Source organism: Vipera ursinii (assembly GCF_947247035.1).
Source record: "Vipera ursinii genome assembly, chromosome: 15".
In the NCBI taxonomy this organism is placed as follows: Eukaryota; Metazoa; Chordata; class Lepidosauria; order Squamata; family Viperidae; genus Vipera; species Vipera ursinii.
The window spans coordinates 3,205,794-3,218,638 of NC_139528.1; the positions used below are offsets into that span (position 1 = coordinate 3,205,794).

At 48.9% G+C, this 12,845-nt stretch overlaps 1 protein-coding gene across 2 annotated transcripts; it reads right to left on the reverse strand.

The window, feature by feature from the left end:
• Positions 1–196: 196 nt before the first annotated feature.
• Positions 197–10,619, reverse strand: LOC310647314 (adenylosuccinate synthetase isozyme 2-like). 2 transcript variants are annotated; one of them, XM_083374469.1, is made up of 13 exons: positions 10,393–10,619; positions 9,304–9,406; positions 8,876–8,944; positions 8,453–8,503; positions 7,809–7,875; positions 6,511–6,618; positions 6,093–6,174; positions 5,163–5,289; positions 4,016–4,170; positions 3,585–3,709; positions 2,579–2,676; positions 1,531–1,680; positions 197–1,435 (listed from the first exon to the last, which is right to left on the reverse strand). In XM_083374469.1, exons 1-13 carry the CDS (start codon positions 10,606–10,608, stop codon positions 1,383–1,385), a joined length of 1,404 nt encoding a protein of 467 aa, XP_083230595.1. In that variant the 5' UTR covers positions 10,609–10,619; the 3' UTR covers positions 197–1,382. The 2 variants fall into 2 exon arrangements, with proteins under 2 accessions (XP_083230595.1, XP_083230596.1); XM_083374470.1 differs by lacking the exon at positions 8,453–8,503.
• Positions 10,620–12,845: the final 2,226 nt, after the last annotated feature.

A 12,845-nucleotide genomic window follows, 5' to 3' on the forward strand; every position in this document is an offset into this window, starting at 1 on the left:
GTTGTGCTTTTTTTTTTAAAGTCACCGCCCTAAAAATCGGGTCCGACTCGACTTACGACCGCAATGACTTATGACGGAAAATTCGGTCCCAATTATGATCGTAAGCTGATGACTATGTGACCAGGGCAACCTGGGGGGAGGGAAAAAAAAAAAAAGAACAGCCGTTTTTTTTTCTTTCACTATTCCAACCGATATATAAAATAAATCGTTAATTCTTTATTGCTTTTTGTGGCAGATTTGGCAACGGCCAAACAAAACCCAAACGAACAAAACGACGTGAGAACAAGACAGATTTCCTTCTAAACCACTAAGGTTTTGTGTGTTTGGACGTGGTGAGATAGGGCTGTGCAAGTAGAAAACTAGAAAGCTTGATAGCACCCCTTCGGCTGCTGTGTTAAATTGCTGCTTCCCCCGTTAACCAACAGCAATTAAAGAGGCTAGTCCCGATTAAGGTTCCCAAGGGGAAAAGAAACCACACAATTTACAGGGAGTGCTTCCGCAATTTAGCGATCCCTGAAGGAGGGAGGAGGTGTAAATCTGCACAGTTAGGTTTAACCGTAGAAAGCGTGCTGTTTTTTTAAATGTAGAAAGCTAAAAAAAATAATTTTAAAAAATTGCTGCAACAGCACAAAATACCTGCCATTCGGAGACCACCACGTGCTAGTTTTCGCAGCAGGAAGTGGGGACGGACAGTACTCGACTTACGACGGGCCCCTTTGTGACGGTTTGAAATTGCAACGGACGTTTCTCCCAAGACACTACTTTACCACCCGGTTCTATACAGTAGATATGCTGCTGAACTACAACTCCCAGGATTCCTCACTGCCAGCCTATATTGGCGGGAACGGCTACGGTTGGGAACAAAGTGCTTGGCGTCACAGGACTACAATTCCCATGAACCACCTGGCTGAAGGCCATGGGGAGGGACACCTCCAGGAAGGGGGTCTGGCTAATTAGCAGGGATGACCAAAGAGATTAGCTGATTAGAGATAGTAAACTACAAATGCTGGCTAGATCAGGGTGAGGGGGAACCAATGGCAGCTTGTGTGGGGAGGCGGGGGGAGGAGGGAAGAGATAAAACGGATCAGCGGTGCGAAAATGGAGTGTTTGCCCTTAATGGTCCTGGAAAGAGCTTTTCAAATCTCAGCTGCCAGCCAGCTGGTCCTCATTCTCTTCCCGAAGAACAGTGGGACGGCACAAAAGGCTGAGAGGGGATTTTACAAAGGGGACATCGAGGAAGCGGTGCTACCCCTCTACCAAAGGTGGGGGTCTGGCCTGAGCACATTCCAAGGCAGAGTTGGCTTCCAGGGCGGGTCCTCGGCTGCTCGTTCAAGGAATGGAGAGAAGACACAGCCTCCAGCTCTGGTCCGGTGCAGGAGACTTCAGAAAAGTTTGATGATGGACTTGCGTGATTTCCCCACCCCGATCCACTTGACTGCGAAAAGAGTTTGGGGTTTATATCTCCCCCCCTCCCGGTTAACCACCCCCTTTCAAAAACACTCCAAACTCTGGGCTGCCCCAAAGGCTCACCTGGCACTTCCAGGTATTCCTCAATAAACCGGATGTAGGCCTGGGCCTCGGCAGGCAAGTCACCAAAGGTGCGCGCTCCCTCGGTGCTACGTCGCCATCCCGGAAGCTCCTTGTACTTCACCGTGACCTTGTTCAGGAGCTCCTGGTTGGCTGCGGACGGCGACAGAAAGGAAGGAAGGGAGAATGTAGGGGTGACCCTGGGGCTCTCTGAGCTGGGTGGTTGTCCTTGGAGACGTTTCGTGACCCAACTAGGTAACAGAATCAGTGCAAGAAGGGAGGTGGGGTTATAGGGAGGAGGAGGAGGAGGAGGAGGAGGAGGAGGAGGAGGAGGAAACTGTAAGGTCCTTGTTCTCTAAGCTGGGTAGTTTGCTTGGAGACGTTTTGTGACCCAACTAGGTAACATCATCAGTGCTAGAAGGTAGGGGAGTTTGCAGAGAGGAAGAGGAGGAAGAGGAGGAAATTGTGAGGTCCTTGGTGTTCGCTGAGCTTGCTGGTTTACTTGCAGATGTTTCATGACCCATCTAGGTAACATCAACAGTGCTAGAACGTTTGCAGAGGAGGAGGAAGGGCTGGAGAGGAAGAGGAGGAGAAGGAAGGAGGGAGAGAAGAGGACGACGACTGTGGGTCCTTGGTGCTTTCCTTGCAGATGTTTCATGACCCAGCTAGGTAACATCTTCAATGCTAGGTTTTGCAGAGAGGAGCAAGGAGAGAGCGATTAGGAGGAGGAGGATGACGACGACAACGACTGTGGGGTCCTTGGTGCTCACTGAGTATGATGGTTTTCTTGCAGACGTTTCATGGCCCAACTAGGAAACATCAACAGTGCTAGACGGGTATTTGCAGCAAACCCCTCTCTCTTCTAGCACTGACGATGTTCCCCAGCTGGGTCTTGAAACGTCTGCAAGAAAACCACCATGCTCAGAGAGCACCAAGGACCCCACAGTTCAACTACTTGAGCTACCAAGTCCCTTCTACTGATACAGAGGCAACTATCAGCTCCTTCTCTGCTGGGCCCTATGGGTCTCCACCCCAAAGTCCGCAGTCTCACCTGGGAAATACGGAATCTGCTCCCCATCCAGATGGTATTCCACGCCCACCTTGATCTCTTCAAAGTCATCCAGGATGTCCAGCTTGGTCACTGCCAGCCTACGAAGTGTCCAGGAAACGTGTTACCATCAAGCCAAAAACTTTCCCTCCTCAATGGCTGACATTAGAGATGGTCCTTGACTTACGGCCATTTGCTTAGTCACCCATTCAGGGCTGAAAAAAAGTTGAGTTATGACTTGTCCTCACGCTTACGACCAACGCAGCACCCTTACAGTCAGGAAATGGGTCATCCTGGTGCTTAGCAACAGGTATGTATTGACAACGGTTGCGGCGTCACCTGATCAGCGTTGGCAACCTTCCTGAGAAGCAAAGGTCAACGGAGGGAGCACCATTTCACTTAAGTGATCCCGATTCGCTTAACGACCAAGGCGAAAAAGCGGTGAAGTCAGGCGCAGTCGCATGATGACTTCGGAGCGAGCTTGCTCAGCGGTGCAAACTGCGTTCGTAAGTCAAGGAGTATCTATCTTGGAAGTAGACCCGCTGGCTTTACGGAAGATGCTTGGATTTGAACTCTAAGCTGCATAGACAAGGCCAAAGTAGGGGACTCCTCTGTCAACAGGGGGCACTGCTCTGCAAAATTTCCCAGGACACCCTTGCAGCCAAGGCTCCACACCCATTTGTGCAGTACTCAAATGACCCTTAGGACGCAGGTAAACCTCCAAGTGGCCTCAACGGCTCTCTAAAAAAGAAGGCAAATGACCAGTTGTCTACAAGGAGTATAAATCCTTCCATTCCCCACTATTCGGTCAGAGCGGAAGAAGCTTCTTGGAGGAGAAGCGAAATGTCTTCAAAGAAAAAAAAAAGTCCTGTTGCCTCCTGAAACAAAAGCGCCTTTGAGTCAGCCATGAGCTGGATGACAGAGACATTCATAGGACACCCAAACCCCCAAGGGGGGAAAAAAATGGAAGTAATAAAATAATACATAAATAAATTTGGAAGAGGCTTACGCGCTGAAACCGTTGATCCTATGAGCGTATTTCACCAGGACGAGGTCCAGCCAGCCACAGCGACGCTTGCGGCCCGTGGTCACCCCGAATTCCCGCCCTCGTGCTTGGAGCGTCTCACCGATCTCCTGCAAAGGAGATTCAAAAACGTACGGTTGGAAAATCCTGGTCTTCTGCCGAAATAATCAGATATTTTGTGTGTGTGTGTGTATGTGATCAGCCCGGAAGCTTTGTTATACAGGCAGTCCTCAGTTTGCAGCCAGAACTTAGCCCAACATTTCCACTGCTCAGCAAAAGTTTTTGAGTCTCGCCCCCGTTTCACGACCTTTCCCGCCACAGTTGTTAAGTGGATCACTTCAGTTGTGAAGTCAATAACAGGCAGCTCAGGACGTGGAGAAAACGGCTCCCCCCCCCCCCCGTTTCAAGGGACTTACGTTGTTCTGCTCAGTCGGGAAGGTCCCCCCGCCGACGCGGGTGGTGTACGCCTTCACCACGCCGTACACCTTGCCGATGTAATGGGGGGGGATGCCAAGGCCGGTACACACCCCTCCCACCGTGCAATTAGAGGAGGTCACACAGGGGTAAGTACCTTTGGGGGAGACAAGAAAAATTCTTGCGCTACAAAAGGACATTTTTTAAATTTTTTTTTGGGGGGGGGGGGGCCTCAGCGGCACTTGGACATTTCCAAGGAGAATCTCTAGCTAGAAGTCCCGGTCCCCTCCAACAACACTAAGCGATACTTTGGTGATTTCTCCAGGTTCCTCCTGCAGTTAGTCTAACCTTAGAATCATGAGGACTAGAACCTTGTTTTTACAGAACATCTCAGCTCTACATCATTGGCATCAAGGGTGCCTATGGGGGCCTGGGCAGGAGTGGGACAGATCTAGGGTTCTCTGGCAGGAGGAGGGTCTCTGGGCCAGGGCCAAGGCAGCGGGGACCGTTCCCTCACTGTTTCCAAGATGGCTCCGGGGGCCACATGAAACCACTTCGCGGGCCGGATCTGGCCCCCAGGCCTTGTGTTTGACATGTCTGTCTTAAGGGATTACTTTTATTTTATTTAATAAATTTATATGCTGCCATCTTGCCTTCCCTGGCAGCCCTGCCTGGTTTTTGGTCCAGATAATAATCTAATTTAATCTGATCTGATCTAGCATATCAATGTAATATATATATGTGATATATATTAATGTAAAATATATATCGTAATAAGTATATATATATTAATGTAACATGACATATAAGACAATAAATCAATATATAATATGAGAGGAGATCAACCCTGACTGCTCTTTAGAAGGCCAGATCCTAAAGCTAAAACTCAAATACTTTGGCCACCTAATGAGAAGGAAGGACTCACTGGAGAAGAGCCTCATGCTGGGAAAGGCTGAGGGCAAGAGAAGAAGGGGATGACAGAGAATAAGGTGGCTGGATGGAGTCCCTGAAGCAGGAGGCGTGAGCTTAAAGGGACTCCAGAAGATGGTAGAGGACAGGAAGACCTGGAGGAACGTTGTCCATGGGGTCGTGATGGGTCGGACACGACTTCGCAGCTAACAACAAATATAAAATAAGATAAGTAAATACCAAAATCGATGTCCAGGAGGGCTGCGTTAGCTCCCTCGACGAGAATCTTCTTGGGGGGTCCATGCAGAGCTTGGTACATGAAATAAACCCCATCCTTCACCAGGGGGCGGATCTTCTCTGCGTAGATCTGCCAATCAATAAAGATAGACAGGGACATCAACCTGAGGCCACTTCTTGTTGTTTTTCTAATTCTAAGGAAGCAGCCAAGTGCTTCCTTTATTTTTAAGAAAGGGCAAATACCCAATGAGGGAAGAATTCGATATGAGCCTCTGATACCCAATAATTTTCAAATTTTTTTAAAAAAAGGGAAGTTTCTAGTCCTTCTGGAAGACAAGTGCACTCAAACTGGTTAAGATCAAGGCCACCGAAGGACGAGGAAGGCCAGTTAAGTTTGTAAGTCTCAGCAAAAAATGTGATTGCAGCTAACCATGATTTGCTCAGTTAATGAGCATATAGGTAAGTCCCCGACTTACGACCACAACGGAGCCCAAACTTGTTAAGCAAAAGCAGTTTTGAGCTTTGCCCCGTTTTACAACCTTTCTTGCCACTGTTAAGTGAATCACTGTGGTTATTAAATTAGTAGCACGGTCATTAAGCGAATCGGGCTTTCCCCCATTGACTTTGCTTGTCAGAAAGTCTCAAAAGGGGATCATGTGACCCCAGAGACGCTGCAACCGTCATAAATGCGAGTCAACTGCCAAGCGTCCAAATTTTGATCACGTGACCACGGGGAGGCTGCAACGGTCGTAAGTCTGAAACACTGTCATCAATCAATTTTTCCAGTGCCGTTGCAACTTCAAACGGTCCCTTACCGAACGTTTGAAAGTCGAGGGCCAGCTGTATTTGAGTCTGCAAACCCTGGATTAAACCAGCTTTAAGCAGACATTTTCATGGGTCAAGAAATTTCCCCGCTCGGATGCCCCGAAATACCTTTAGCTGTTCCAGTTCAGCTTCTGTGTCGATATTAAGCGTTGGATAGCTGGCTTTGTAGTGCTGGGCCAAAGCCCTGAACCTGAAACAAAATGGCAGTAAATTCGGGGTTTCCCAAAAAATAATTATTATCATTATCAAATTTCTTTGCCGCCCGTCTCGCCGTCCAAGTAGCTTCCCGGTAAGATAAAACATACAAATCTCCGGCAATTATAAACAAAAAAAGGTTAAAATTACAAAAATTAAAACACACTAAAAAAAATTTCAAATAAAATTTCAAACTTAGGCAGAGACTGCGCTCCAGTCTGTCTGCCCTTGACCCTCAATGAGGACTAGTGGCATTCCCTGGATTCAACCGGCGCTTCCACTTCACACGCCCATTCTGTATTAAGTTCTGCCACTTCCCAATTGTACTCACTTTTTGGAGAACTCGTTAAAATCCGCCAACAGATCGCAAATCCGCAGGCCGGTCCTGGAGGCTTTAGAGGCGTAGGCAGGCCCGATGCCCTTCTTGGTGGTGCCAAGGCTGTTGGAAGAAACCAACTGGGCTTCAAACGGGGGTCCGAAACGGCACTTTCCACCCTCATTCTAACTATGGGCGGTCCTCGACTTATGACAATTCATTTAGTGACCGTTTGGCGCTGAAAAAAAATGAATGACCGTTTTTCGCCCTTAACCACTGTCGCAGCATCCCTGTGGGCGCGTGATCCAAATTCGGATGCTTGGAAACAGGCACGTACTTATGACGGTCGCAGTGGCCCAGGGTCACGTGTTCCAAATTTAGACGCTTGGCGACTGGTTCATATTTATGACCCTTGCCGTGTCCCGGGGTCGGGCGATCCCCTTTGGCGACCTTCTGATCAGCAAAGTCCGCGGGAAAAAGAGCTTGGTTTGCTTAATATCCGCGTTGCTAACATAGCAACGGTGTGGGGGATTTGCGTAACAACTCTGGCAAGAAGCGTCATAAAACGGGGCCAAGCTCCCTCAAGGACTGTCTCGCTTAGCGACAGAAACTTTGGACTCCCAATTGGTCTAGGCCTAGGGCCTTCTTTAACATTATTCTAATGGTATGTGAGAATGGGGAATGGGGAAAGAGACACAGACGGGGACGTTCAGGTAACTGAGCCCTCGGCTGCTCAATGGGTGGAGGAAGACTCAGAAGGGGCACACACACACACACCCAGATTGTCAGGATGTAAAGGAGACGGAGAGGGCTGGAATGACGTGTGGGGCTGAGGGAGGCTGCCCAGGGACCGGTCAGATAAGGGTCAGCTGAGCCCTTGGCTGCATAGTGGACATATTCAGAAGGGATGCTCCCTACTTCCAAAGGAAGTAAAGGAGCTGGCTCTAGGGGTATGTGGGGAAGACCTTGAGAGAGGGATGAAAAGATGCCACCAAGAGAAGGATCAGATAAGAGACACCATGGCCTTGGCTGCATAACGGATGGATAAAGAGGGTCAGAAGGGACACCCCCCTTAGTTTCACAGGCTGTAAAGGTATGGGGGAGTGGGGGTGGGAAGAGATGTGATTTCAGCCCAGCACGATTCTGTTCACTGAGATGCACAATAAACTCTGCTGGCTGTGCTTCCGGTCTGGACTACCTCATGAGGCTGGCACTTTTTCATTTCAGCCTGCTGATTCATTTCCGCCCTCGGTCACGGACAGCTTCGGAAAGCAAAGTTTTAACTTTTCTTCCAAAGGCCCCCCCCCACTTACTTTTTCCCTGCTTGCTGTTGCCTCTGCTGCTCTTGGATTCCGTCCACAGCTTGGTGGAAATTAAACACTAGAGAACATAAAAGAGCCAGTTTGGTACGGTGTGGTTGAAGGCCCCAGGCTTAAAAGAGTTCTAGTACAGCTTTAGGCATGAAAGATGGCTGGGTGACTTTTAGGCCAATCACCAGGGGACGGTGAGATCTAGTTCTGCCTCAAGCAGGAAAGGCACTGGGTAACTTTGGGCTAATGGTCAGGAGCGTGGGAGTTCTAGTTCTGCCTTAGATAGGAAAGCTGGCTGGGTGACTTTGAACCAATGACCAGGAGACGGTTGAGTTCTACTCCTGCCTTAGCCGCAAAAGCCAGCTAGATGACTTTGGGTCGATCACCGGGAGACTGTGAGTTCTAGTTCTGTCTTAGGTATAAAAGCCAACCGGGTGACTTTGGGCCAATCCTCTTTCAAAGCCCAGTCCACCCGACAAGGTTGTGGTGGTGGGGTGGAAAAGAGCAGGAAGGTGCGTGGGATACATTGGCCACCCTGAGTTATTTGTGAAATAATAAAGCCAGGATATCAATTAAGTAAATAAATAGAGATACGGAGGGCCAAGAATTTGGCCCTCCAAAATTTCCCCATTTTTTCCAAGACTTACCCAAGTGGGCACGATCGGAAATCACGGTCCGACTTTCCCAGCCTTCCAACCCTGGAGGAAGCAAAAGGTTTCTTAATATTACAGCCCTGGAAAGGGAACAGCTGCCATCCTGCAAAGAGACCTTTTGACACCTTCAAACTTCCACATCTGTCTATCCCAGCTCCTGGGGAAGGAATCAAGAGGCCTAATGCCATCTAAACATCTGCCTGACTCTGCAACAAACCACAATAATAACTGAACACCATTAGCACTGGCAAAATCCCCATTTGTCAATTCTGCTCTATTCCGATTGACTGAAGTCCCAAGATGACTTTTTTTTGGGGGGGGGGGGGGAAATTAAGGCAATTGGTCCCAATGCATTTTCCTTTCTTTTACTTCCTTTTCTCTTTCCTTCACACCAAACTGCTATGGAGAAGGACTCACCCGATCCTTTTTTTAGGTTTTTTTCAGCTTCTTCAAAGAGTCCCGGAAGGTGGATTACGACCCCGTTTCCTGGAATAAGACGGCATATTCATACTGATGTATTTTCTCTGGGTTTTTTCTTTTTCTCTTATAGGTAGTCCTTGATTTGCAACCATTCATTTAGTGACCGTTCGGAGTGACAACGGCATTGGGGGGAAAAAAGTAACTTAGGAGCGTTTTTCACACTTGCGACCGTTGCAGCATTCCCCCACGGTCACGTGTGTTGCTAATGTCACAACTGCAGGGATTTGATGAACCATGTGGCAAGGAAGGTCGTAAAATGAGGGAGAATTCACTTAGCCACTGTCTCCCTTAGCTACATATCATTGGGGCTCAATTTTGGTCGTAAAGCGAGGGCTACCCGTGCGTACACACAGATGAAAGCTCACCAATGAATGAAGTGGCGTTGTGATTGATAACTCCGCTGGGCAAGAGGTGGAAATTGTATTCCAACGTGTCCACCACAACGGTGTGTCCTGCATTATTGCCACCCTGCGGGGAGAAAAAAACAACCCAGAGGTATACATAGCTGGTGTGGATAAGAGAAAGAGAACAAAAGAGCGCACACAGCTGTGTTTACACAACACTGACCCACACCTGTCAGGCTGCACCCATACACTGAGAAGGAGATTCAAGGACGAAACTTGGAAGGGACTTTTTTGGAAGACTGGCATGCTTCAATTCCCAGAATTCCTCAGCCAGCCCCCTGCAAAGGATGGGCTTTGCAGTTTCCCCCAATAAAGCTGCAGAAGATGGGGTTTGTATTCCCCCCATAAGGGACGGAGAACCCATCTCCCTCCAAGTTACAGGTTCATGAGAAAGCGGGCCACATGCTGACTATGGAGGATTTGTATTGCCCCCAAAAAGGGGGGACCCCTCCCCAAAGTTACATGTTCAGAGAAAGAAGCCCTGCGCAAGGTTGTGGAGGATGGAATTTGAAGTCCCCAGCTGCAGAGGATAGGAGAGGATTTAAGCCCCCCCCCCCATTCTGCACAGGTTGGGATTTGTAGTTCCCCCCAGCTGCAAGGGGTGGGAGTTGTAGTTTCCCCAATCTACAGAGGGTGAGATTTGTACTTCCCCCAGCTCCAGAGATGGGATTGGTAGTTCTCCCAATTTACGAAGGGTGGGATTTAGTTTCCCCAGCCGTGGAGGATGGGAGTTGAAGTCACAACTGCAGAGGATAGGACTCCAGCAATCTGCAGAGGGCGGGATTTGTAATTCTCCCAGATGCGAGGGATGGGGTTTGTAGTCCCCAGCTACAAAGGATAGGACTTAAGTCCCCCAATCTGCGGAGGGTGGGATTTGTAGTCCACCCCCCACCCCCATGTTCACGAGGATGGGAGCTGTAAGTCCGCAGCCGCAGAGGAACAGGAGCCAAGTCCTTCAATCCGGGGAGGGTGGGATTTGTAGTTCCCCCAACCGCGGGGGATGGGTTTTGTAGTCCACCCCCGCCCCCAAGAGCAGAGCACGCGGCTCACCTGGCACCTGCAGACCAGGTCGGCGTCTTGGCTGAGCAGGTCGACCACCTTCCCTTTGCCCTCGTCGCCCCATTGCGCCCCCAGCACCACCGTCACCCGGTTCCCGGCAGGGGTCGAGTGGGGAGCCGACCCCAACCGGGCCCGCTTCCCGCCCGGCCCTTCGCCGGTCCCGCCATTCAGCAAATCCCCCGCCGCCGAGCCGCCCTCTCCCGCCATGTGCTGCAGGCAAAGCGGCGAGCCCTAACATGGCGCCGCCCGGTCCGGCTTCGGCGCCAGCAGTCAACATGGCGGCGGCAGGGAGCGAGAGAGCCTTTTCTTCTTCTCCTCCGGATACGGCGCGCGAGAGCAGACATTCCCAATGCGGAGAGCCGGCTTCCGCGTTCGCCTTTCTCCCTTCCCCAGGTAAAGAGACTAGGTTGGAAAGAGGCTGGATTGGGAGGCAGCGCGTGTATGCAGGTGTTGCCTGCCCGGCGCACAGGTGTTTCTGGCGTGGAGAGATGATCACGATGATATAGATCAGGGTTTTTCAAACTTGGCCCTTTTAGGACTTGTGGACTTCAACTCCCAGAATTCCTTAGCCAGCGTGCCTGGCTGAGGAATTCTGGGAGTTGAAGTCCACAAGTCCTAAAAGGGCCAAGTTTGAAGACCCCTGATATAGATGATAACAACAACAAAGCAAACAATAATAATAATGGCTGGTGGCACAGTCAGTTTAAACCGGATTTGGCACTTTTGTCCTCTTGGACCTGCGGGATGTCAGCCGTGCCAAGTCAAGCTGCCTTTCGTAATTGACCGAGGGAGATTTTGTCAATGCTGATGTCGTACATGTGGTGCTCCAGATGTTTTGGGATTGCACCCAAGATGCCCGTCACTGTTGGTACAGGTAGCCCTTGACTTACAGCCGTTAACTTAGTGACTGTTCAAAGTCATGACAGCACTGAGAAAGGTTGAGTGACGAGAGCTTTTCGCCCTTATGACCACTGTAGCATCCCTGTGGTCATGTGATCAAAAGAGATGCTTGACAATGGCTCATATTTATGACGGTTGCGGTCCCGGGGTCATGTGATCCCCCTTTGCGTTCTGATAAGATTCACTTAACAACTATGGCAAGGAAGGTTGTTAAATGGGGCACTTAAAATTCACTTAACGTCTCAGTAACAGGAATGTTGGGCCCAATTGTAGTCGTAAGTCAAGGACTAACTGTACTTTGATTTCATGTGCTGTCGTCTTTCTTCTTTTATTTGGCAGGTCTTTGTACGATTGGTGTCCCCAGAACCACTGAATTTTAAATGCAGCAGGAAGCATTAGCTAAAATGGCCATATTTAGATAAGTCAGGAACAAGACCCTGGAGGCTGGAAAAATAGATGATGATCTAAAAATTGGAAGGTGGCTAGTGGTGTTTAGCAGGAAGCAGTAATTGTCCCATATTATGTCTCAGCCCAGGCAATAACATGGTTTGCTTCACTGTTGTTGTGCAGATCAGCCATCATGGTTTGTAGACGTTTTTGCTTGCAAGCAGTAAGCAAGCTTTTTATTGCATGGATCAGGTTAAAAAAAACCATAGCTTGGTGGTGTGGATGCTCCATACGATGAGTGGACTTCAATTCCCAGAATTCCCCAGCCAGCATGATGGGGAATTGTGGGAATTGAAGTCTACCCATCTTAAAAGTTGCTGGGATGAACGAATAGTACTAAGATGCTTGTAAGACATCTTTGCTGTCCTAGCTCCCAAGTGTTATTTTATTTTAAACTTTTCTTCACCTAGGATGAAAGTGAAAAATTGTTTTTAAACCAGCCATATCGTCCACAGGGGGGATTCCCAATAAGCACTACAAAACCAGTGGGACACAGCATATTGGATCAGAAGAGTGATACTGAAAAGGACCTAAGATGCACTTACATTCCTTAATCCCGTCCAAAATTTTATCAGGCTTATGTAAGGCAGACTTTTCAATAAAAGCTTCAGTAATAAAAGCCATCAAGAGCAGAAAGAAATGCAGCTCACGATTTAGCTAGTGAGTCCTTATAATTGCCTGAACTTGGTAGGGTTTTTTTTGCAGACGTTTCATTACCAAGCTAGGTAACGTTGTCAGGGTGTGAGCGAGGTGGGAATTATCTGGCTGTTTATATCCTCTCCTACGTACCGATGTTACTCGGGTGGTAAAACTTCAGCAAGAAAACCCCCAAGCTCACAGAACAAGAACCCAATAAATAAGGCTATACAGGTGCTCCTCGTTTAGTGACTCTCTTTTAGTCACCATTCAGTTGTAACACGGATGAAAAATTATCTTTGCATGCTGTCCACGCACTAACCACCTTTGCTGGTCTCTACAGCAAAGGAAAGCTGAAGTCCAATCATAAGCACTGCTGGCAACCGCTTTTCACTTTAAAAGACCCAAGCTGTGGGTTCCAATTGTGGGTACTACCATGAGGACTGCTTGTACTCACGGCC

What these genes read in the sequence shown, in the direction of transcription:
- LOC310647314 (XM_083374469.1), bottom strand. Translation starts at nt 10,608, where the DNA reads ATGGCGGGAGAGGGCGGCTCGGCGGCGGGGGATTTGCTGAATGGCGGG. An exon ending in AAACCTAAAAAAAGGATCGG is followed by an intron (nt 8,504 to 8,875) that starts GTGAGTCCTTCT and finishes TGCTTCCTCCAG; the next exon opens with GGTTGGAAGGCTGGGAAAGT. An exon ending in CCTCCTGGACATCGATTTTG is followed by an intron (nt 4,171 to 5,162) that starts GTATTTACTTAT and finishes TCTCCCCCAAAG; the next exon opens with GTACTTACCCCTGTGTGACC.